Source organism: Octopus bimaculoides, chromosome 23, assembly GCF_046866305.1.
Source record: "Octopus bimaculoides isolate indiv1 chromosome 23, ASM4686630v1, whole genome shotgun sequence".
NCBI lineage: Eukaryota > Metazoa > Mollusca > Cephalopoda > Octopoda > Octopodidae > Octopus > Octopus bimaculoides.
In genome coordinates, this window is record NC_142950.1 from 35,215,859 (window position 1) to 35,241,828 (window position 25,970).

Genomic DNA, 25,970 nt, shown 5'->3' on the forward strand with positions numbered 1-25,970 from the left:
CTGTTTCAGCTGAAGAACCCTTGTCGGCTCACAATGATGACGAGTCTCCAGATGTTATTATTGATGTCGATGTTGAGCAGGAAGAAATAGACAGGCATGATTCTCAGATGATAAGTCAGGAGAGTTCTGAAGGTGAGGATGCTGAAAATAATGAAGGTTAGTCAAAAGCTTGGGTTAATTGTGTTTACCTTTGTAGCACGCCCCCCCCCCCGTTCCTCCCTACTCACCCAATCAGCTTCCCCCCACTTTCCCCTCCCCTCCCACCTCCTCCTCCCAGACCGCTTCTTCCCATCATGGATCAGTGGTGAAACGGCTTTGGTTGTGGCTAACTGGATGGAACCGGCTTAACGAGCTTTTGGATGTGTCTTTTATTTTAAAGATGCTAAAGTGCTTCTTAATTTAAGAACCTGCCATTACACAACACACACGCACACACACACACACACACAATATTAACTCGAGCATTTTTTTTTTTTCCTCCTGTTGTAGTTAGGAAATAGCCTATGTCTCTGCAAACACTCAGTGCTAATCATTCTAACATACACACACAGATGTGCATTCCACACACACACACACACACACACACACACACACACACACACAAGCTCATGCAGTAAAGAGTAAAGATTGAGGCTAATGATTCATCGCCATTTTGTTTCTCGCTATATAGGACTCTTATGTACACATCCAATCACATACATATACATTTAAAAAAAATTTTCTACTTTGATTTTCGGTGTCGTTATGCCATTCAGCTGAATTTAATTAATTTAATTATACATTTTCTGAAAAAAATAAGATGCATTTCCACAAGTTGCTTTGACAAAAGCCTCCTTTTGCTCAACTAACGGAAGAGAGGTATGTTAATTGTATTCAATCAGTCTTCTTCACCCGTGTACCTAGTGGACTGATGATGATGAGGAGGAGGATTCAGTGGCTTTGATTCAGCAACACAAAATTAACCAGGCTTGACTAAGAATCATGGGTATCTTTTGGGTAGAACTGTCCTATATAGTGTATGTCTAGATAAATGGTAGTTTTTTTGTTTTTTTTTCTTCCCTACCTTTTTAGCTTGGATGCTTTTTGTTTAGTTGCTGCTTTAGAATGTCTAGTGTTATCTGCTACAGCATGACTTCCCATTCCAGTAATTTAGCAACATTTCAAACCCTAGAAACAGATTAAAGAAAAAAAAAATGTTTTAGGTCTTGGTGCAGGATTTTCTCTTTCACTCTTTTCTAACTGTCCCCGTCTCCCCCTAACTTTAATCTCCCCTTTCTCTTCCTATCGGTCTTGCTTATTTTCTGTCTCCTAAAAATAAAATTTAATAAAAAAAATAAAACTTAAAAAGCCCCCCCCACCACATTAAGCCTTTATTCCAGTTTAAATGATAGCAACAAGTCTAACATTCTATGTAGATATTTTCTTAGAGTTCGTCAAACCAAATCCAATTAGTGGAACTGAGACATTAGTTGTTCAGTAGTAATTTCTATATTTTTGCATGATTTTTGGATTTAGACTTCTTACTTTCTCTCTCTCTCTCTCTCTCTCTCCCTCCCCCCTAACTGAAATATTATAATCCAATAATTGCTGAACACTCACTTTGCAGCTATAATAGACCTTTGCTTTTCTGAGAGATCTAGATATATATATTTTTTTTTCTACACACACACTCATTAGATTTAACCCTTTAGCATTCGGATTACTCTGTCAAATGTAATGCTTACGTATTCACACTGTCTTGATTTAATCATGCATTATCTCGTAGCTTTGAGATTTTGATGATGTGATTATTTTCAGAATGACATTGCAGGGTTGATGTGAAAGGTTGGATCTGGCCAGTTTGAACATAAAACAGGTAGAATATCTGGGCCAGATCTGGCTGGTTTAAATACTAAAGGGTTAACGTTCAACTATGATCACTGTTAACAACATACAGGAGTAAATAAGTTATTACAAGTATGTTGTTACACACGGGGTACAGAGTATAATTGAATTAACACCAATATATTACTGGTATATATTTTCAGTGTCTGGAATGAAGTTTGATACTAAAAGGATTTGAACAAGGGACATGAAAAGATGTGATTAATAAAAAAAATTATAATAATGATGATAATGGTTGTTATAGTAATTTTTCTACTATAAGAACAAGGCCAGAAATTTTGAGTGAGGGTGGGGGCTCGTCGATTACATTGACACCCTTCTGCCCCCCCCCCCCAGTGCTCAACTGGTATTTTTTTTATCAACGCTGAAAGAATGAAAGGCAAAGTCAACTCTAGTGAAATTTGAACTTGTGGCGTAAAGGGCCAAAAGTATTTCTGGCTCATTGCTTTAATAATAATAATAATAATAGAAATAATGATGATTCTTTCTACTCTAGGCACAAGGCCTGAAAAAATGTGTGGGAGGGGGTCTAATCGATTACATCAAACCCCAGTATTTAACGTATATATGTTATGCATATTAGAAGGCCCTAATTTATCCATAAGAAAAGGACGTTTCGAAAGAATGTATAATTTAAGGAATCCCTAGAAATAGATATTTAAATTAATGTGTTGGGTGTAATTGGGACATCTTAATTTCTTTTGTGTTTCTAAAGTAATCCTTCATATTTGGCTGCTTTGTCCTTAATTACATATTTAGATTAACTGGTTTCATCAATGATTGGATTAATTGATTGATTGATTAATTAATAATTTTTTTTTTTTTCCATTTTTATTTCAATAGATGTTCATGAAGAAGAAGGTTCCGAAGAGGAAAGTGGTTCAGGGGATGAGGAAGGAGATGTCTGTGACAATGAAGACGATGAAGAGCATGAAGATGAGGAAGATGAGGATGAGGTAACTAGTAGTTTTATATAACGACTGCCTTCTTTCTCTGTTGTTCTCTTGTCTGTCTGTTTGTCAGTTGTTGACGGATGTTATTGTACATGAAGTTCAGTATGGTTGAAGTGTTAAGTTGTTTACTTTCATTTTTTACGTTTTATAGAAGAAAGTAATTCAACAACGCGGGTTGATGAACCGTAAGACGTGTGCCCAGAACCTCCTGGAAAATAACCATAGCGAGGGACATTCCACAGTTGAATTAGAACAGTCACAAACAGTGAAAAAAGACATGCACCCAACACCAGAGCTGAAGACACCTCCGAAAGGAGGGGCCCCGCCACATCAAAACGGTAGAGGAGTAGGGGCCGAAACCGGACGTGGTTCCTCCTGATGATGTCTTGAGCTAACTGGATCCTATAAAGGAGCTGTTGTGGTAGCAGACCACGAAACATGGTTGAAATTCCCTCTCTTTTGACACAGGCTGAAATGATTGCTCATTTTATGGTTAAGTTTAGGGTAGCATCTGCATCAGATGACAAAGCTATGTATGTCCTGACCAATTTACACACGGCTTTGTGAAAAAACCTCCCTCCACCGGATTTAAGGTGAATGGATGAATCATTGCCCCTGGATGAAATGTAAATAAGGCAAATGTGGTGTGTGGTTCATTAATAGACAAACTGAATGCATGGGGTTATCAGTTAACATTATCAGCAATGAAACCAATTGATGACAAAAATAGGAATGAATTCAAGTAAGCTCTGGTGTTGGTGCCACATAAAAAGCACTCATTACACTCTGTAAAGTGACAGTGTTAGGAAGGGCACCCAGCTGTAGAAACTGTGTCAAAGCAGACAGGGGACCCTGGTGCAGCAGCTTGCTTGGCTCTTGTCAAACTAACGCATTCCAGCATGAAAGATGGATGTTGAATGATGATGAGGAAAATACCAAAGTGCTAGAAAAACAAAAAGCAATGAAATAATGGCTGTGAATTTCAATAGAAATATGGTAACAAAAAGGTTAAAAAGTTTGAATTAAAGGAAAATATAAATTGCAAAACAAGAAATAAAAATACCAATTGTAAACTAATCTTTTAATGACACTCAGTGGGGGGTCTGAATATAAGTATAATCCTATGTAATAAACAAAAGTACTTATGCTAATTCCAAACTCTCAGAATCTGAACTTAAAGATAGGCTCCCTTTCCTTGAATTATAGAGTGTTCTTTTGCCATGTTGTTTTCCAGGGTTCTGAGTGTATGATGGAAGCTGATGACGAAGATGAAGATGATGACTACCAGGAAGTGGATAGTTCAATGGCCCAGGCTGTTGACGACGACTATCTTCTCCGTGTGGATGATGTGTTCTCAACAGGTGTGTTGAACTTCACTCTTTCTCTTCAACATAATATATCAATTCTATTACATTATTATTATTTTTTATTGTTGTTGTTATTGTTATTCTACTGCATTATTATTATTGTTACTACTACTACTACTACTACTACTACAATTTTCGCTATATTAACTCTGGCCACAACTGAACTTGTAGTCTGGTTTCAGTCCATGTCTAAAACTGCTTGATTCATGCTCTCAGCCATTGATGTTCTTATGCAAAGGCATGAACATCAAAACCTCCTCACTTTCTATATATATTTTTGAGCCATCATGTTTACCCTGTGTTTGTATAACTCGTTTTCTTATTGACTTATTTCAAATGTTTTAATCACGTTTTTTTAGACCATTTAAATGTTTCAATGAAAATAGATCTTCCACAAGATGGTGGAGAGGGCTGAAACAGTTTGATTACTGGACTGAGTATATAATAATAATAATGATGATGATGATGTTCAATTTCGTCCCCACACTACACGGTTGCCGTCCTTCTGAGTGGGAATGAATAAGTATCAAAACTCACTGATGATACTGTTGTCTTTCTCTCCCTTCTACAAACTTCTCAAAACATATTTACAATCTATTATTGCATTAAAACAAGTTTAGGTAATTAATAATTTTAGTTAAGCTAATAAATCCAACAGTATGTTTGCTTATTTTTGATTTCTCACTAGTGATCCACAGGAACTATAGTAATCAAATCTTTTCAGGCCAGCATGTTGTTTTTAATGATAATTCCAGTTTTCGTACTTATCATTTGCCATTCTCTCTCCATGAAGACAATGGTAATGAAACATCAGGTAAGTCAACAAATATCTCATTAACGGTCTTTAAGTGATGTTGTTGTTATGAATGAGATGGTTCCTTTGATTTTTAATGTGTAGGGCAGCTAATTGTATTTAAAAGCATAGGAGTTTGTAGAACCTGTTTGGTGTGAGCTGCGTATGATGTAATCATGTAAGTTATTACTGTAACTGGTATTCGGTCGGTTACGACGTCGAGGGTTCCAGTTGGTCCGATCAATGGAACAGCCTGCTTGTGAAATTAACATGAAAGTGGCTGAGCATTCCACAGACATGTGCACCCTTGACATAGTTCTCAGGGAGATTCAACATGACACAGGATGTTTTAGGCACATGGGCCACCGATTGCCCATTATTGCTATAAACACTACAATACTTATTTCAAATACCATCTGAGTTTATTAGTATCCCTGATGGATGTTTTGAAATAGCTGATTGAATTGAATATATTTCCCTCTCTTGGGAAAACCAGCTTTGTGTCCCTGAAAGAATCCATTTAATATTAGAGCCTGTTTTGCAGCGGGAACCCTTTCCTGGTATTAACTTTGTTACAGGATGACACTGATATTTGAGTGTTATGGATTATAGTACTCCATGTCATAGTAATATGATGACAGATCTCTTTTCACATCTAATACCATTGCGAGTGGTTGTCCATTGGTGTGATAACAATATACTACAGATTATGTCACAAGTGGAGTGGTACCATGACAATGGTTCTAGTCTCATTGCAAGACAATGTTTTGAAAGACTTTGATTCTGATTTCCAATTTTGGAAATAGTTTTGGTTTTTAGCAAAAAAATGTCATAATACGAAGGGCATCTATTAGCAGACTACCTTCTCATATGACACTGTTACACCATATTTGGTTTTAAAGTAAACAATGTTGAATATCATTTTACATGGTTATATCACACTAAGCTATCATTTATTCAGTGTTACTCTTTCCTGGCCTTCTTTTTGTATTCATATATAACCTTAATATTGGCTCCTGCTATTTAGTTCTCCGTATTAAGTATTGTTTCCAAATAGAATAGATTCAAAATCAGCGTTTATTCCTTTGTTACACATCATAAGTAAACAGCTTGAAGGCAGCTCTTTGTGTGTGTGTGTGTGTGTGTGTGTGTGTGTGTGTGTGTGTGTGTGCGCGCGCGCGCGTGCGTGCGTGCGTGTGTGTGTGTGTGTGTAAATAAATCTGCTTTTCTTTTTTTTTATTATATTTTCCTCCTGCATAAAATATTTAAATTAATTAACATTTGATGTTTATTGACATAACCCTTTAGCATTTGAACCTGCCATGTCTGGCCCAAATATTTTGTCTATTTTATATTAAAACCTTGCACCTACTTTTTTTACAATGTTATTCGAAAAATAAACAATCACATCATTGTAATTTTGAAGCTACAAGATAATGCATGATTAATTTTAAAACAATATGAATAAATAAGCATTACATTTGACAGAGTAACGTGAATGCTGAAGGGTTAAATGTTAATGTTTCTGTTACAATAGTGTACTTAATAATAATAAAGCAGTTATAATTTTTTTAAGGCATTGATTTAGTTTATAAAGATCAAAAAAAAAAAAAAAAAACTTAAATTTGTTGTGTATACTTTACCTGTCTCCACCTGTCTGCACCTATCTGCTATTGTTGTTAATGAACTTGTGCTGTTTTTCAGTTCCTTCTTTGCCACCTGCTCCCAGTTCTGTGCCTACAACCCATCCACTTTTGGTCCGTAACCCTGAACCAGCTCCTGTGATGGGTGTGGCCCGCGTTCATCGTGGCAACAGGCAGCGTAATACATATCGCTTTAACCCAAGCACCTCAACATTACAAGTTAATATCCACAGTGCTAACAACAGACAACCAAACACACCAGTTATATTACAAAGGTGAACTCTCTCTATGACCATTATTTTTTCGATTTTGATGTTAGCAGGCCTAGAATAAGCTATTTCAGACATGACAACCCTGTCTTGTATTCAGACAATGTTTCAAACTATATTATTCAATGTGTGTATTTTAAAGATAGTGTGTGATTTGAGGGAGAGGTTGTTGCAGAACCCTCATCTGTTGTTCATGACAGAAGTCCTCCCGCACACAAAAAAGTCAGTATAGACAATACATACATAGTCACATTCTCTCTCTCCTTCATTTTTCTTCTCACTAACGTTTTTTTTTTCTTCTTTTTCTAGATTACTAGGGCCAGACGTTCTACAGCTGACAACTGGTCAAGGAGCAGTCCCCTCACAGGCAAGAATGGTTTTAGCTAATGAAGATCACCTGCGGTTTGTTTCTTCACGCCAAGATGAAGATGTCTTTGATGAATTGTTTCAGGTATAGTTTTGGTTTGTCTTGTTCATTGGGTTCATCCTCGCTTCCAGATTCCTACAACATAAACCTCTGACCCCAACAATACTGACCACTAAATTCATGAGCTAAAACGTTATCCTTCTGCAATTGATTGCAATAATTAACTAACAATTAGTATATAGTTGTAATAATTAATATATAATTGTAGCAATACAATTAATATACGATTGTAATCAATTAACATAGGACTGTAATTAGTGTACAATTAATTAAGCAAAAGCAGTGAATTGGCAAAGTTGGATAGAATGCCTTGTATTTATTCTGACTCCCTGTGCTCAGATCAAATCCCATAAAGGTTACTTTTCATCCTTTTGGGGTTGATATAAAAACATGTGCCAATCCTTGTTGGTGGATTAGCAAAACTGTTGGGGGTTAGGGTTGATTGTTTTGTGGTATTTGTTCCAGCTGTTTAACAACTTGCTACGACACTGATTCAGCCGTGCTGTATCATTGCAAGTTGGTGGCCTCTTCTCTAGGATAAATATCTGTGGTGCAGAGAGAAAAGACTGAAAAGTATGGGCCATTGCTGGTCTTCATCACAAGTAAATTGGCCATGACCTATTCTGACATCACAGATGAATAGTCAACAACACTATATGAAAAAAAAAACCCCGTCCCTCCCTCAGTTAATCCACACCTTTTCAATTTATCTTTCTGATTCTCTCGATCTCTTGCAATTTGTATTATTAATGATGTAGCACTAAATGTTGTCATATTTTTGTATTTCATGTCTTCAGGATAATTACCCTGACAATAGCTCTGCTGGTCCCGGTGTCCTTTCTTGTATTCCCTCAACACTCACACGTTGGACTGAAGAAGCCAAGGTGCTTGATGGTGATAGTGTACATGATTGTGTGACCAGTAAGTTCATTCTGTACTTCTATTTCCAATGTGTATACACACACACCATTTGTGTGTATTTTTGTTTTCTTTCTGTTTTTTTTTTTTTTTATGGCTTAGATGAGAAAGAGCAGTCCTGTGCCTTGCAGTGGTACAGATTGTACAAAATTTATGCGACCTCATAAAGACAATGTTAGGCATTATTATTATTATTATTATTATTATTATTATACAGCTTACTGTTTTATTCTTGTATTTATGTTATGAAAATAATCTTCAGTGCTGAATATTTCCAGTGGTGGTTTCTCCTTACTGATGGCAGTTGTCACTCTAAAACCGGCACAGGCAACCATTTCTGAGAAGTGGGCTACATCAGACACAGCCTTATCAATTAGGTGGGCCATACTAAAAAAAAAAAAAAAAAAAAAAATTGAGCATAATTTTTCGTTAGGCATGCCATTCAGAAAGTTCTGAGGGTTGCCGGTTGCCCATGTCTGTTCAAAAATCTATTGGGAGAATCCAATTCTCAGATATTAAGATAATTACTATTTTCGTAGTTTTGTTTTCTATTCAATAATTAATCAATAATAATTGAAGTGGTTTTTTTTTTTTTTTTTTTTTTTTTGTAAATTCAGTTTTGAAGAGTCAGATCATTGACGTTTTGGAGAAACATCGCAACATGGAATTAGAGGAACGCCGAGAAAAACGGCGGAAAGCAGCTGAAGAGGAAGCTGCCCAGAAAGCTGCTCAGAACAAAACAGAAGAAACGAAATATGACAGTGCTAATGCTGAGAAAAAGACTGAAGCCCCAACTTCAAACATGGAGGCAAGTTGTTAGAATTTCTAAACTGTTATTCCTGGTGATGGTGAAGGAGTAATTTGTGTTGCTGATGCTTATCCCAAGGCCAACTCTTGTCGGATAGGTCCCTTATGATCTAGTATTCCACCAGTAACCATTTCAGCTTTTATTCTGACTTAACTACATCCAGCCATATAAAATTAAATGTACAACATATAGAAGATAACTTTTAGTCTTCTCTCATGCCAGTAGCAGTAGTATATGCTGCAAGACATGTCCAACACCATACTCAAGCATAGCACACTGCCAAAGGTCTCGATCATTTGTCATTGCTCGTGAGGCCCAATACTCGTAATTTCCTTTTTATGTCTCACTGGCTGTCCAAGATAAAGATGAAATAGTTACGGCTAAAACTTCCTTGATTGTACATCTGCTGGGTTAACACGTATCTCCCCAAATAATATTACGAGTGGGGTGGAGGCAGGGGAATAACTACTTCTGTTTTTTGATTGATTCTAAAATGAATTTCTCTCTTTTGTGTGTTTCAGGTATCTTCACAGGGAGGAAGTGGTAACGAAGCAGCTGCTGCCACTCCTGTTTTGACATCAAATTTAGGAACTATTCCTGGGAAAGAAAACACTAGTACTCCTACAGGTTGGTAGGTTTTTCTTTCTCTCCAATTTCCAAAATACATAACCATGGTGATGCTCAATGTTATTTAACTGTAGTACCACTATTTGGTCTTTCTTGGTATGTTCTTATCACTTATACCTGTTCTCACCATTTCCCTGCTTAGAATTTTTTTTTTTTTTTTTTTTTGCATATTTTCATGTAATTCTAGCAGTTAAGTTTTAAATTTTATGGTAGATCGTGTGTTTTCATCTGTTAAAAACTGGCACTCTGTTGGTGATGATAAACGTTCCAGGTGATCCGATCAATGGAAGTTCATGAAGTTAACATGCAAGCAGCCAAGTACCCCACAGATAAATATACCATTAATGTAGTTCTTGGGAAGATTCAGCATGACACAAAATGGGACAAGGTTGGCCCTTTGAAATATGAGTATAACTCATTTTTGCCAGCTGAGTGGACTGGAGCAATGTGAATATGAAATAAAATGTCTTGCTCAAGTACTCAAGGTACTGCCTGGAATCGAATTTGTGACCATATGATTGTGAGCTGAATACCTTAACCACTTAACCACACACTTTCACATGTTCACCCTTCAGAACTTAAACCAGCCACATTCTCTTTTAGAAGTAATATTAGGATTATGTTGTCTTCATCTATTTTCATCTTTTGTGTAGATAAATATATATTTTTTTCTCTTTTATTTTAGGTGTCACTACAGAAAGTCAGAGTTCTGCTATGGAGGCTGAACTCTCAGAGCAGGGAGCTACCTGGGCCCCTCCTGGAAACCAGCCATCTTCAGAGAAGTCTGATTTCTCTACTGTGACAAGCAGTGTTCCTCTTCCAACAGGGGGCAGTGCAGCACAGCCAGCAGCTTCAAGCACTTCAGATGGAATTGGACTTTTGTGTACGGCTGGTCAGGTTTTGGCTGAGTCAGTCTCCACACCCCCTCAGCCAATCCCAATCAACACCCCTAGGGCACCAGTACCTTCATTACAGACACGTCTGTACGTATCACATTAATATTTTGTGAAGTTCTTTGTTTCTTATGAAAAAAGGGGGGGGGGGCAAACTCATAATGAACAATGTAGCCTAAAATTGCTGTATGTTAATCACTTGATCACATGATCAATCAAACTGTTGGATGTTATACACCACTGGTCACAATGCACTTTGCATTGTTTTTAGCTTTTGAATTAGGCCAACATTCCCCCTAATTGGAAGGCTGGTCTGTTGCAAGGCAATCCATTTACAGCTGAGTGGGTGAGAACCACATGAAATGAAGTGTTTTGCTCAAGAACACAATGTACCATCTGGTCTGGAAATTGAACCTACAATCTGGTGATTGTGAGTACAGCACCCTAACCACTAGGCCTTATACCATCACATATTATTAATTCACTTCATCAATTATGTATTTGTGGCAGTTTAACCCAGGACATTAAAATGTCCAGCACTCAAGGTCAGAGTAGACCTGGGAACACTAGTAGCTAAGGAGTGATTCCATAATCCTCAAAGCCCTGAAATTCCTAAATTAATTACACACTCACTTACTTTCTCACTCACTCACTCTCGTGCTCTCTCTCTCTCTTTCTCTCTCTCTCTTTCTCTCTCTCTCTCTCTCTCTCTCTCTCTCAATCTCTTTGGAAATGTTTCAGACTTTGTTTTCCCTTCCTCAGGACCACAAGAAACAAAAATTCCAACATGGAAGACGAGACTCCAATGGAAGTGATGGTAACTTCTGATAGCAGTGCAGCGACTGCACCTCAAGAAGGTGCTGCAGCCAGCAGCAGCCAAGATGCAGGAGCTGTCTCTTTTCAACCGGTTTTGAGGCAGAGTTCCGATGCTGAAGAGAAGCCCAGTACTGGCTTTGTTCCAGAGAGCACATCAATAGACCTCAGTGCTTCGTCTTCAGTTGTTTTTGGTGCAATGCCTGATGTATTAGGGTTGCCAACAACAACCACCACCACAACGACAACTACTACTACTACTGCTGCCAATACTCCTGTCAGCTTGCATTCTACAGGCATGGGTAAGTAACACGACTTGGTTTGAGTCTAATGTCAGTGAGATGGCAGATCTGTTGGTGGGATTGTTTTTACAGCTACCATATTCAACCATGGAAAACAATGGAAGTCAATAAATCAGAATTAGACTAAGCAATCATATGCGTTACTCAGGAGTAGAATACAGACTTTTAAGACTGTTTTCTCCCTTTCTGTTGATTATTTTTCTGTTCTTCTCAATTAGTTGTATTGAATCCATTTAGTTAGTGTGAGTGGGGTGGGTATCTATGATAGTGGAAATATCGTGTTTCACTCTTCCTATGTCTGTCTGTTTTACAGTGAGTACTGACCCAACAACGCCAATTCGAACTCAAGCCAGTGGTATGAGTATTCCACAGTTAACTTCAAGCTTAACAGCAAAGTAAGTACCGTCTAGGATTTCTTCCTTCCATCTTCTAATGAGAATTCTTTGGTTTTGATTGTGTTGCTAATTGAAAATTTACATGTGGAAGTTTATTAAAATGTCAGTTAGGACAAATGGTTTATAATTTTGTAATTTAAAACTTGTATATTTTCTTCTTCAGTAACATGACCGATGTATTGGCTGCTACGGCTTTTACTAGTACACCAACCACTGAAAGCAATAGTATAGTGTCTGGCACTGATCGACCGTTAAGTATGTATGGTCCAGATGTCAGCTTTAACCAACCTCAACCAGCAAACCAAGAACAAGGAGGTGAGGCTTTGGGTTCATTAAGTTGTTTTGAAATTTTATTCATGTGTATTGAATTTTACTTCCCTTTTTTTTTTTTTTTAACCCTTTCACTGTGAAATTCAATGTCATGGTTATTCTGGTAATGATGTTAGATATCAAAAAAGAAAACGAATATTTTCTTTAAGTCATGTTGCCTCTGTAAACTTGACACATCTTTTGTTTGTTTCAGTTGCGATACTGGCCATGCTGGATTTAGCTTAACAATTGAAGGGTTGTAGTTGACCAAATTGCCCCCCCCCCCCCCCTGCATCCCCCACCCCCTCCTAGACCGCGTTCTTATACTATGTCTCTTTTTGCTGAAAAAACTAAGTTACAAGGATGTAAACAAACCAAAAGCAGCTGTCAAGTGTTGGAAGGGGACACACAGACACATGCATCCCAAAACGCAGATAGATAGATGTATGGCAGGATTCTTTTATTTTCTGTCAACCAACTCCACTAAAGTCTTGGTCAAACCAGGGCTGTAGTAGAAAGCACTTGCCCAAGGTACAAAAACATAGTTCCAAACATGACATTCATGGGTAAAAGAAAGATTACACAGAACTGCTTTCCACAATTAAGGGTGATGATGTTTTGAGTGGATAAATCTGGTTCCTGCAGTAAAAGGCTTCAGTTTTTGTCTTTGTGTGTGTGCGTGCATGTACACACACACACACACACACACATACACATACGTACATGTATGTCTATATACATAATATGCATTATCTATTTTAGAGCCATCACTACCTGAAGGTGTTGATCCATCATTTTTGGCGGCCTTACCTGATAACATTCGGCAAGAAGTGATAGCAGAACAGCTTCGATTGCAACGCATCCAACAGAGAGCTCAACAACAAGCTCAGAATAGTAGCAGTAGTATGGGTCATTTGGAGGTGAATCCTGAGTTCTTGGCTGCACTGCCACCTGCTATACAAGAAGAAGTGAGTTCCTCATTTTTATTTCTCAACATGTCTTTGCTCTGTCGATACTTCTTCCAGTGTCGTCGTATTCTGGCAGCTTATAGGAAATTTGCCATAAATATTTTTTGCTGTAGGAAAATTCACCACCACAAAAAAAAACTTTTCTTGAAATAGCAACCTCATCAACTAACCTATCAATTAGAGAAAGATAATTTCTTTAAAATGACTTATCTAGTTTACAGTCTGCTTGTGTTCCTCCTTGACTGCAAAATTTCCCATGGCAGAAATGTCTATGGCAAATTTTCCGGTCATGATTATGGCAATATATAGAAAAAAAAAATTGTAATTCTCAGAAACATCCGTTTTTATCTTGAGTTTTAACTACAGTTTGATAAAAGTCATAAGCAACCAGTGTCCCAAGGGACTTTCTGAATGGTACACCCAAAATGGCACAAGAATTCACTTTGAATTTATTCAATAGTATGGCCTATATGATGATGAGCTGTGTTTTATACAACCCACTTCTTGAAAAAAAAGGTTACCTGTGCTTGTTTCAATAGATGATTGTAGTGTAGTTGGAGGTCAACAGACATTATCATAAATGTAACAAGCAGACTCCAAGCACTAGTCTTGGGTTATTTGATAGTTCTAATACTGAAATATAATGGGTTTTCTCTTTTGTTATCAGAAGCTAGTGGTTTTCAAGCAAAACATTTTTCAGAACTTGAAGAAAAAAAGAAGTAGGGTGGAATATTTTTAAAATTTTGAGATTTAATTCAGGTTGAGGAAAGATATTTTCACATCTTTCTCAAATTTGAACTTGGGAAGTATGGAGCTGAGCTCTTAATTTTCTAACTACATTGTTTATTATGTCACTTGTTCTCTCGTTCTCTCTCTCTCTCTCTCTGTCACCTACTTTGTGAACATGACTGACTGTGGATGCTAATTCTCAAATGTTGCAGGTACTGTCTCAGCAGCGTGCTGAACAAGCCAGGTTGACTGCCCAACAGAACCCTACCAACCCAGAAACTCCAGTCGATCCAGCAAATTTCTTTGCATCGTTGCCCAGTTCTCTTCGTCAACAAGTGCTAGCAGATATGGATGATAGTATGGTTGCAGTGTTACCACCTGATCTGGCTGCTGAAGCCCAAGCGCTGCGGAGAGAATTGGAAGAACGGCACCGTCGCTTAATGCAAGAACGTTTCTTTGCTCAAGCTAGTGCAGGTTCGCTGTCAGCTATACTCCGGCAAACTGGTCAGTTAATTCATCATTACAAAGAAGCCAATTATGTTCTTACTCTCCTCTCGAGTACCATTCTTATTACTCAACAATATATTTTAGATTCAACAGTCCTTTTCATTGTCTTGTTGGACCAGTTTCAGCTGTTCTAATAGTCTTTCAGTTATTTTTTTTGTATTCATTTCCTTGCAATTGTCTCAGAATTTTCTGACATAGTCTCTCCCTATGGAGCGGGGAAAATATCAAATTGACTCTGAACATTGGGGTCAATTTGACCCTAAATTTATTTTTTTGCTTCACAATAGAAGAGACTTTAAGCAGTTTTGTTTTTATTTTCTCTAAGTCTGCCTGTTGCAGTAATTCATGTCACCTAAGCTATCATTATTCTAAAATGTTCTTATTTCTCTGCAGGTCTTGCTGGAAGATTGGGTACACGCTATGCAATTCGAGCTGCCCCGCGCAGTGGTAACCAATGGTGTTGGAGTGGAAACCGTCCTGGACAGAGCAATTTAAATGCCAATTCTGTTAAACTGCGAGGACGACTGCTGCTTGATCACGAAGCTCTGACCTGTTTGCTTGTACTGCTGTTTCTTGATGAACCTAAAATTAACACAAACCGTCTTCATCGTGTCTTTCGGAACCTCTGCTACCACGCACCAACTCGAGCCTGGGTGGTGCGGGCCCTCCTCTCAATCCTCCAGCGAACCAGCAACTGCACAAGATTTGATGGTGTTGTGGGTGAAAAAGGTAAAACAGACAAATCGATGAGGAAACGGTCTCATTCCATGCAAACTGACAGCATAGCTGCCTTAAAAGTAGATACCAAGAACCAAGCGTCATGGCTGTCTATTAGCCTTGAAGCAGCCCTCGGCTGCAGGACTAATGTCTTCCAGATACAACGATCTGGCAAGAAACATCCAAACTTGGCTAACTCTACTGTGACTATACATCATCAAGCCGCTCCTGTGGTGTGTAGACATGTCTTGGACTCTCTAATATCATTAGCAAAGAGCTTTCCTAGTCAGTTCCTCCCACTCAGGAAAGCGAAAGAAGTTTCAAAATGTGATACAGACAAGGATAAAGATGGCAAAGACAAGGATGGTAAAGACAAAGATGATGTTGATAAACAAAAAGATAAAATTGATGGGACTCCAAGCAGTCCACGTATTAAGGAGCGATCTGACAGACAGGAACCGAGTGGAAGCAGTCGACCTGATTCAGACTTTTGGGACCTTCTAGTGCGCCTGGACGGTCTGACTAACCGAAAGGGCAAGGGTCTACAGCGATTACACAGCACATCGGGTGTAGACACAGAAACCTACAATGTAACAGATTTTGAATCTTCACCTCTCGGACAGTTAATGGCAATGCTATCACATCCTGTCATTCACTCGAGTCAAATGTTAACGGACAGATTGTTACGTTTGTTAGGACTTGTTTCAATTGGATTACCAGAATTAATGGCTCAAAAACCACAAGAAGTCTCTACAACTATGAATCCGGTCAGTGCAGCGGTAACTACGCAAGCTGCCCCTACCTCAATGTCGTTATCCATAGCTGGTGCCCCTGCTGTAGCTGGTAATGTCACCTCTCCTGCTGTTACTAACCAGGCAGATCTATCTACATTGACATCTACACTACCTGAAGCCGTCAGTAAGATGCCTTCAGCAGAAGAAACAACAGAGAAGACAGGTAAAAATAAAAATAAAAAAAACACCCTTTCCATTTTGCTCTTTTCTGTGCTTTTGAAATGTCTTTGTGAAAAATTAGCTGATAAAGAAGGAAATGCCTTGTTCCACTATGTACTTATTAACTTAATTAATTGCTAGGTTTTGTATTGAGGAGTTGTTCAGTTTAGATTAAGTATTTAGCTGTTTAATTCCGAGCTTTTGTATTTCAATATGATTTCATTGTTGTTGGTTTTGCAGTTGTCTTAAGTAACTCTGGTCTTAACATGTTAACCACCATATCCTGTTAGTCGAACTTAACCTGTGGCACCATGTATTTCATGTATTTCATTTTTGAATATCAACTTTGATGAAACTTTGATGGAAGGCTTTAAAACAGGAAGTTTGTATCCTAGAACGAAGAGGTGGTCTCCAGTGAAGTTTGATATCAAATAGATTAAACCCTCTCTCTCTCTCTTAATACACCACTTTACTGGCTGACCTCATCTTATAATACTCCTCTTTATCGCTCTCACCTTTTATTTTCTTTTTTTTTTTTTTGCTACTCTATCATTATCTTTCTCTCTCTCACCTTTCTCTCTCTCTCTCACCTTTCTCTCTCTCTCTCACCTTTCTCTCTCTCTCTCACCTTTCTCTCTCTCACCTTTCATCAACAATCTATGAACCAGAAACCTTTGATTACACCTACATGCATGATTCACAATAACTGCTTTGGCTTCATGTCCTCCTCCTCCTCCTCTACTTATCTTTTATTAACCTTAATGACGTTGTTGTTTCTTTCGTTGGCAGAGATTGAAGAGCTGCAAGATTCATGGAAGAACCTCCTCATTTTAGAAAATCAACTTCAGTTAGCAGTTAAGGTAACATTCTTATTAATTGCATTGCTGTTCAGCTCCTTCATGATTGAATCAGTGGAGGTCAAGCCGTGAGTGTGTTGTATTCTATTGATGTGAATGAGTGTGTGATGGTGGTGGGGGTAGTTGCAGTTTTCCTCAAAAGCTATAGCAATAGACACCATCAAAAGGAAAGTAAAAAAAAAATATATTTTGAGGACTTGATTAGAGAAAATCTGGTTTATAGAGATTGTTAATTGAAAGGGGAAACAAATGAAAAAAAGAGGAGAGAACTAAGGATTTTGTTGATAGATAATGTCAGGAATTGGGCAACATCATCTTTGTTTAATGTCTGTGAGAAATTGTTACAGGTGTGAGGGGGATTAGTTGTACCTTTTTTGTCTATTGATATGTAAATTAATTACCCTTCTCTCTCTTTCTCTCTCTCTTTCTCTCTCTCTCTATCTCTCTCTTTCTCTCTCTCTTTCTCTCTCTCTTTCTCTCTCTCTCTCTCTCTCTCTCTCTCTCTCAATTGCAGCTGTTTATGTTCATGTAGTTTAAAAGAATTCCTTTATTTTCAAATAGGTGTTGACTTCCAAGTCTTGTTCTGAAGAAGGTCTGGAAGATGCCACCAATCTGTTGCTGCAGTTGTCTAGAGCCAATTCTGCTACCCACAATGCTGTGCTCAAATTACTATTGGATGGCGCTCGAGAACTTGGTCACACGATCTGTGACCATATCCGGTAAGTGTGTTTCTCTTTGTGTGTGTGTGTGTGTACTAGATTATTGCTGGATCAGTGTGATTTGTGACACGCTAGCAATAACTCAAATTATTGAAACAATGGCATGTATGTATTTATTTATATATATATATATATATATATGTATAGGCACAGCCATGCAACCACATGGTCCTAGGTTCAATACCATTTTGGCCAAATTGTCTTCTACTTATTCCTGATAGTTGTAAATGAGTGTCACTGTCATACAAGCAGTGTTGTTCATTTCCAATATTCCACGCAAGAACTTGCCTGGCCTTGGGGAAATATTTCTTTGCTTGGAAACAGGTGAGGGTTGGTGACAGGAATGGTATCTGACTGTAGAAAAATCTGCCTCAAAGAAACTCCATCCAAACCAATGTAAAACCGTGGAAACGACAACATTGATGATATATGTATTACTTCCTTCATTGAACTACCATACTGGAGCACTCTTTGTGTGTGTGTGTGTGTGTATGTGTGTGTTCATGCACATATGTATATGTTATATGTAGAATAACACAAACAAATTTGAACTCAGAACATTGCGACAGGCGAAATGCTGTTATGCATTTTGTCCAGTGTGCTAACGATTCTGCCAGCTCGCTGCATTTGTAATAACAATAATAATAATGATGATACCCTAAAAGACAGCAGCAGTGTACACACCCTGATGACTTTGATAAACTGTGAGGCAGAAGTGTAGAGGGCACATTGCTGCTTTCTGTGACTCATTGATATTCTGCTCCTGTTTTATGCATTTTGTTAAATTCCTGTGTTATTTACTGAAGTAAATTTTGTATTTGTTTACAGTAAGCTGCTGGTAGAAATCAAAGAATTGAACGGGAAGCTAAAAGATATCCAAGGAGATGAGTCCAAGGACACAGGTCCACTGGTGAAAGGTTATTTGACGGACAGGTGAGTAAATTAATCTCTTACACTACTTAACCTTCCTCTGTTGATTTCATCAGAATAGAAGTGTTGTTGGTGAAAAGAGCGTTTAGAAGGAACATGTGGTTTGTGCCAGTCACCTCCATGGCCAACTAACTGGTATAGAGAAGGGTTGCTTCCCAATGACAGTCATTGTGGTATTATCATCGCACAATGTAGGTGCAGGCATAGCTATGTGGTTGAGCAGCTTGCTTTCCAATCATATGGTCTTCGGTTCAGTTCTACTCCATGGCACCTTGGGCAAATGTCTGCTGTAGCCTCAAGCTGGTCAAAGTCTTGTGAATGGATTTGGTGGACAGAAACTGGAAGAAACCCATCATGTATATATATATATATATATTGGGTGATCCCATAAATAAACCAATTTTTTAAAAAATTTTATTTTTCAAAATTTAGATAAGCAAAGTTTTTTTTAATCAAAAATATACTTTCCTTCATTTTCTACAATGCTCTTCCATCTATCTGTTAGACTTGCAAGGCCCCTCTAGCAAAATTCACTTGTCAGTGGCGAAAAATACTTCTCCACTGTTCTGGATTCAGATGATGTTTATTTTTGTCTCTTGTGTTTGTAGGTTCACCCGAGCAGTTAATGTTGTTGTGTCTGCCCCCACTAAAATGAAGGGAGGTCACGACCTACAGTTGCCGTCAATGTCTATGTTGACCAGTAAGAACTCCAGCCAGCAGTTCTTCCTTCGTATCCTTAAGGTTATCATTCATCTCAGAGATGCTGCACGCCAGTCACTTGCCAAGAAAGCAAGAGCCACAGGTACGTACAACTATTTTGCCTTCTTTCTCGCGTTTATACTGCTTTCAGAGATAGGTTTCCCTCTCTCTTTTCTTTTTGTCCAGCTGTGTTTATGGCACTCCATCGGTTACAACAGCAAGGGTTCCAATTGATCTGATCAATGGGAGACCCTGTTTGTGAAATTCATGTGCAAGTAGTTGAGCACTCCACAATAGGATGGAGTGAAAATAAAAAGAAAGTTATAGAAATTGAAAATGCCTGAGGCCTAAAATCTTGCTATATATTGTTACTAGAAAAAATGCAAAATTGTTGCTTAGATCAGTCAAGGGCATTCCCCCCCCCCAATTATTTTTGTCAGTTCATCTCTTTTAGCTTTGCCTCTCTCTCAAGGACCTGCCCCCCCCCCCATCTCTTTTCTGTCTGTCTCTCTCGTAACCATGCTTATAACTGTTGATGTTTTGTAGGTGAAAGAACTCTAACGGACGATGTGTTGGCACCAACCATGGAAACATTGATAGACACCTCTGGCAGTGGTAGCGCAATGTTTTCCTCCCAAGATGGAGCAGCTGCTACTCAAGCGCCTGCCCCTGCAGCCAGCGGTGCCACTGCTACAGATGTTAACACCACCAGTACTAGCAGCAGTCAGGAAATGACCAGTTCCACTTTATCTGAGAACCAGCCATCACAATCTATTACACAGCAACAAAGTTTCATAGAATCCGTCACTTTGATGACAGATTCTCAGATGGATGTCGATCAAGCAGGTAGGTGACAAAGGCATGTGCCAAATTGAAGTCTTGTTACTTCGGTTGATGCCACAATGAAGGTTCTTGAAATCGATGACCTCACATAATCCTTTACAAGCATTCTACACTAAATCCACGAGCGTATAAAAAAAGAATTATCATCATTGTAATTATTTAACACCCTCCATACATGCTAATATGGATTGGACTGTTTGGTATGAACTGACAAGCCAGAGAACTGCACTGATCTCTAATGTCTGCTTTGGCATGGTTTCTACAGCTGGATGCCCTTCCTAATGCCAACCAATTTTACAGAGGGCACTAGGTGCTTTCTTTCTGGCACTAGTACTGATGAAGTCCCCAACTACTCACAGGACAAGACCTCCTCAACTTAATGGGGGAGGGGTTATAGCATTGAGAAATAAATTAGGATAGAGGGACATGGGCAGTTGTCTTACTGAAGGGGTGAATGCATGGCTTTGTCATCTGGGTTGAAGTCTCACTTTCGTGAACTTCCCCTTTCATCCGTCAGATGAAACCCTTAAGTGTTTAAACCTTTTCATATTTGGTTTAAATATTCTCCCCATTTCATGTTAAATTCGGCCAGATGTGGCCTCTTACATCACCTACCTTACATGTAAAAATCATCCAGTCATCAAAAATCTTGATGCTATGAGATAATGCATGATTAATTAAAACAATTTGAATAAACAAACATTACATTTGAAAGTAATCTGAATGCTAAAGGGTTAAATCACTTGTCCACTACCTGCCCTTATTACTTTTGTGTCCTACATAATTTCACTTGAGACCCTGTATATTTTTGTTGACTTTTTCAGAGAATTTAGTTGATGACCGAAAAGGACGATCAAAGAAGGAAGGAGAACTTCCTCGCCTTAGTGATCAATTACAGTTAGATGAAATGTGGCAGACCCTTGGAGACTGCCTCACAGAATTAGCCAAGACACCTGACCACCATGCCGTACTTATTCTCCAACCAGCTGTTGAAGCCTTCTTTCTTGTGCATGCAGGTAAGTTTTCTTCTGAACGATTTCATTAATTATTCCTAGTGGGCTACCATATATATATATATATATATATAATTGGAAAATTACTATTTATAATAGTGCATGACCTGTTTTATGCCTGGAGGGATGAATTAAGGATAAAAGAAAGAAAAATATTGAAAGAAAAGAAACATTCGATAGATCAATATATACATATTAGTTTTTAAATGTTTTTTTTCTATATACAACATTATAGACAAACCATAGACAGGAAATTTTTGAAACAGTCAGTGCCTGTCTGTACAGTATTTTTAGTGAATTTTACATATGTAAAAATCCTTTCACCACTATATATATATATCATCATCATCATTTAATGTCAGCTTTCCATGCTGGCATGGGTTGTACGGTTTGACTGAGGTCTAGGAAGCCAGGAGGCTGCACCAGGCTCCAATCTGATTTGGCATAGTTTCTAAAGCTTGATGCCCTTCCTAACAACGCCAACCACTTTGAGAATGTAGTGGGTGCTTTTTATGTGCCACCAGCACGGGGGCCAGTCAGCTGGCACTGGCATTTGACCATACTCGAATGGTGCTTTTTACGTCCTACCGGCATGGGAGCAAGTCAGGTGGCACTGGCAACAACACATATTTCATTGTCGTCTCATTTTCCAGATTCTTTATCTTATTTTCTGTCATGATGTTTGCAAAATGTGTCAATCCATGTTTTATATTGTTTTCAGGTGAGAAAGACACCAAGAAAAACGAGCAACCAAGTCAGAAACGTGAAGATCAGTTATCTCACTTGAGTATGGAAGTTGCACCAGCTTCGCCATCTCCAGCATCTGTTATGGAGAACTCCACGTTACTTACCCGGGAAAATTCTGTGGCGTCTGTATCCTCTTTGGGACATGCCTCAAGTGATACACAGAAATTTTTAAAGTTTGCTGGTAAGTTTTTTTGGGTTTTTTTTTCAACTGATTTTGTAACAGTTGTATTTCTTTCTTGTTATAATAAAATATTATACAATATTTAGCCTAAGAACAAATGTTGAGAATACCAGTAATATACTGGTTCCCTTCAACTTCATTGCTACTTCTTGTGTGGCCTGCTTCTTGAAAAACATTAGCCACGCTTGTTTTAAACAATTCTTATTCCCAGTCCATAGAAAGTGGCATCTATTCCAAGTATTCAAATTGTAAACCTTATTGTCAACAAGTGAAATCATTTTGTGTGTTTGACAGAACAAACAGAAAAAACACAACACACACAATTATATACTTTTCTTTGTCTTTCATTTTTAGTTTGTGTGCCCTTCAATCAGTTTTGTTAATTAAAAATAAAATATATAAAATTATTTATGTATATTTTCCCAAACTAGCATCATTGAATTCAAAGTAATTTTTCATTGGCATGCCATAAAGTAAGCCGAGCATCTACAGTTTGCCCATGGCTGGTTAAAACAGTCAACTAAGAACATCTATAGATTGCTAAAAAAATTATTTCATTGTCAACTTGTATCACAGGATATCTAAGATTGTGAATTCAACTTTTCAGTGTTTCTTTAAATTCTTGTACTTCTCTTTCTTTCAGAAACTCACCGAACAGTATTGAACCAAATACTGCGACAGTCTACAACGCCCCTCGCTGACGGTCCATTTTCAGTTTTGGTTGATCACACTAGAGTCTTGGATTTTGATGTGAAAAGAAGATATTTCCGACAGGAACTAGAACGATTAGACGAAGGTTTGCGTAGAGAAGATTTGGCCGTCCATGTAAAAAGGGAACATGTTTTTGAAGATTCCTTCCGGGACCTGTTTCGTCGATCTCCTGAAGAATGGAAGCACCGATTCTACATTGTGTTTGAAGGTAGCTTTTAATGTTCTCTCCCTAAAACTGAGTTAATCAAAAGTAATTAAAAGATCATGACAAATCTTCAAATGAAAAATGTTATTGTACATTAATTTGCTGCTGTTTTTGTTGTGGTTTCAGGTGAGGAAGGTCAGGATGCTGGTGGCTTGTTAAGAGAATGGTATGTTGTAATATCAAGAGAAATTTTCAACCCGATGTATGCGTTGTTCCGTACATCTCCTGGAGACCGAGTCACTTACACCATCAATCCCTCATCCCATTGCAACTCTAACCATCTCAGCTATTTCAAGTTTGTTGGCCGGATCATTGCCAAGGCCATCTACGACAACAAGTTGCTAGAGTGCTTTTTCACACGGTCCTTCTATAAACATATCATTGGGCAGGCTGTCAAGTGAGTAATCCAAAAACAATCTTCATCTGATGTTGTTCGTTATTAATTACTTTTTACCGAGTTAACAGCTACGTTTATCTCATATATTCCACTTGTAAGTAAATAAATACAATCAAATGTATACCAAACAAACTTAAGATTAATACATTATCAAACGTGTGGATATTTCCATACATGCAATAAAGGCAGCCACTGCACCTATAGCATTAGCTTGTGTGTGCACGTATATATATATATATATATATATATATATATATATATATATATATATATATAAATATTTATGTAAATATTTATGTATGTATGTATGTATGTGTGTGTGTGTGTGTGTGCTTGGGTGTTATTATTAAAAGATGAAAGCTGAAAAAAGGACTACTAACAGTATAGTATTGCAGCGTACCGGTGAAACGTTTCAGTAATATAACTAATTTCCAATACTTTATTTTTCTTTTTTGACAGATATACCGATATGGAAAGTGAAGATTATTCCTTCTACCAGGGACTGGTCTTTCTGCTTGAAAATGATGTCAAAGATCTTGGCTATGAGCTGACGTTTAGTACAGAGGTATTGCTTCTTTCTCTTGCCCCCACTTGATGCACAATCACATTCTAATCTGTTATTAAATGGGGCATATTGTTTTTGGGGTGGCTGTGGGGACATAGGAATGCTGTATGGGGGTGCGACCCCACCGCTGCCACCTTCTTTTGTCTATATTTGTTACTGACATGGTAATGCACACCCAGCCATTGCTGCAAAGTGGTTGGTGATAGGGAAAGGCAGTGTGTTGGAACAACTCTTTGATCCCATTGGATGATGATGATGATGATAATAATAATAATAATAATAATAATAATAATACCAGAGATGGATGGAGATGTCTGTTGCACTGCCATTTTCACTGCTCTTCTGAAAACTTTTCTATGTAACCTCTCTACCATGTGTTTTGAGTCCATTTGCAAAACTGGAAATTATTCGATTGCTATGGATATATTTAATTTTTAACTCCAGGCTTTAGGCTTCTCCAAGTTAAAGGGGTCCCCAATGTTCAGGGCCCTTGACCCATGGCCCATATTGACCCATACATAAATTTGGCCTCAACATGAACTCAGGTGGTTGGGTAGCAAACTTCCTAGCGACATAACTATTTCAGCTCCTGTGAATATGCTTCTTACAGTTTTCCATTTCCTTGTAAACTAATTAGGATATAATTTTTTTTTTTTTTTTTTTACAGATCCAGGAATTTGGTGTCACTGAGGCACGAGATTTAAAACCAGACGGACGCAATTTAACTGTAACGGAAGAGAACAAGAAAGAATACGTGAAAATCGTTTGCCAAATGAGAATGACCGAATCGATTCGCAAGCAGCTGGATGCTTTCTTGGAGGGCTTCTATGATATTATTCCCAAACGCTTGATCTCTATCTTCAACGAGCAAGAACTGGAGTTGCTCATTTCTGGTTTGCCTAACATTGATATTGATGATCTGAAGGCTAACTCGGAGTATCACAAATACCAGCCCAACTCTCTACAGGTATACACACACACACACACACACGCACACACACGCACACACTCATTGTTTGTTTCATTCATGTCATCCTTTGTCCTGTCCTTTCAGTTTGCTGGAGAAGCAGCTGGCGTGCGCACCAATGTTGCACGCAGCAGCTAGGACTTTTACAATGATTAATAAGTAGTTGTTAATTATGATGACAATTTAACAATAATGTTAATGGTTAGTAATATCAAAAAATACTCCTTTCTACTCGAGGCATTAGGGAGTGAAATATTTTGTTGGGGAGGTGAATACTCAATTAGAGGAACCCCCAGTGCTTGACTGATACTTTGTTTTATGATCCTGGAAGGTGAAGTTGACCTCGGTGGGTTAAGCAAAAGAACATGGAGAGCGACAAGAAATACCGCTGAACATTTTGTCTGACTTACAAAAGATTCTTCCATCTCACTGCCATAATAATAATAATAATAATTAGCCCCTTTTGCAGTAGGAGTTTGGCTGCTATGTTTAGCAGAAGTGTCCCACAATGGATTGTTTTGTGTGTTTGAGGGAGAGAGAGAGCCATTTATATTTGAAAACATATTTTTTTTAATACATTGCTTACTAATTAATTTAAAATAGAACTTCATCAAAGGATACTGTTGCAACTAACGAGATTTTGTTTTTGTTTTAGATCCAATGGTTTTGGCGAGCATTACGATCTTTTGATCAAGCCAACCGTGCACGGTTTATCCAGTTTGTTACTGGAACTTCAAAAGTTCCGCTTCAGGGCTTTGCTTACCTGGAGGGAATGAATGGCATCCAAAAATTTCAAATCCATAGAGACGATCGCTCCACAGATAGACTGCCCACTGCACACACCTGGTAAGCCTGTTCGGT

At 38.1% G+C, this 25,970-nt stretch overlaps 1 protein-coding gene across 18 annotated transcripts in view; it reads left to right on the forward strand.

Moving 5' to 3' along the window:
- The window catches only part of LOC106871200 (E3 ubiquitin-protein ligase HUWE1), a 90,557-nt gene that overhangs the window by 61,825 nt on the left and 2,762 nt on the right, over nt 1-25,970 (forward strand). For 2 of the 18 annotated variants that reach the window (XM_089340543.1, XM_089340544.1), the window contains exons 50-77: nt 10-156; nt 2,728-2,840; nt 4,072-4,198; nt 4,893-5,018; nt 6,702-6,915; nt 7,219-7,360; nt 8,134-8,257; nt 8,872-9,062; nt 9,584-9,689; nt 10,375-10,672; nt 11,345-11,697; nt 12,011-12,092; nt 12,256-12,407; nt 13,164-13,369; nt 14,311-14,602; nt 14,999-16,279; nt 17,065-17,135; nt 17,694-17,851; nt 18,680-18,784; nt 19,390-19,583; nt 20,027-20,326; nt 21,148-21,339; nt 22,058-22,264; nt 22,908-23,183; nt 23,307-23,577; nt 24,037-24,142; nt 24,810-25,109; nt 25,765-25,955. In XM_089340543.1, the coding sequence (XP_089196669.1) occupies nt 10-156; nt 2,728-2,840; nt 4,072-4,198; nt 4,893-5,018; nt 6,702-6,915; nt 7,219-7,360; nt 8,134-8,257; nt 8,872-9,062; nt 9,584-9,689; nt 10,375-10,672; nt 11,345-11,697; nt 12,011-12,092; nt 12,256-12,407; nt 13,164-13,369; nt 14,311-14,602; nt 14,999-16,279; nt 17,065-17,135; nt 17,694-17,851; nt 18,680-18,784; nt 19,390-19,583; nt 20,027-20,326; nt 21,148-21,339; nt 22,058-22,264; nt 22,908-23,183; nt 23,307-23,577; nt 24,037-24,142; nt 24,810-25,109; nt 25,765-25,955 (6,325 nt within the window). The remainder of the gene's footprint in view (nt 1-9; nt 157-2,727; nt 2,841-4,071; nt 4,199-4,892; nt 5,019-6,701; nt 6,916-7,218; nt 7,361-8,133; nt 8,258-8,871; nt 9,063-9,583; nt 9,690-10,374; nt 10,673-11,344; nt 11,698-12,010; nt 12,093-12,255; nt 12,408-13,163; nt 13,370-14,310; nt 14,603-14,998; nt 16,280-17,064; nt 17,136-17,693; nt 17,852-18,679; nt 18,785-19,389; nt 19,584-20,026; nt 20,327-21,147; nt 21,340-22,057; nt 22,265-22,907; nt 23,184-23,306; nt 23,578-24,036; nt 24,143-24,809; nt 25,110-25,764; nt 25,956-25,970) is intronic. The other 16 variants (XM_089340546.1, XM_089340548.1, XM_089340551.1 and 13 more) reach the window with 8 other exon arrangements.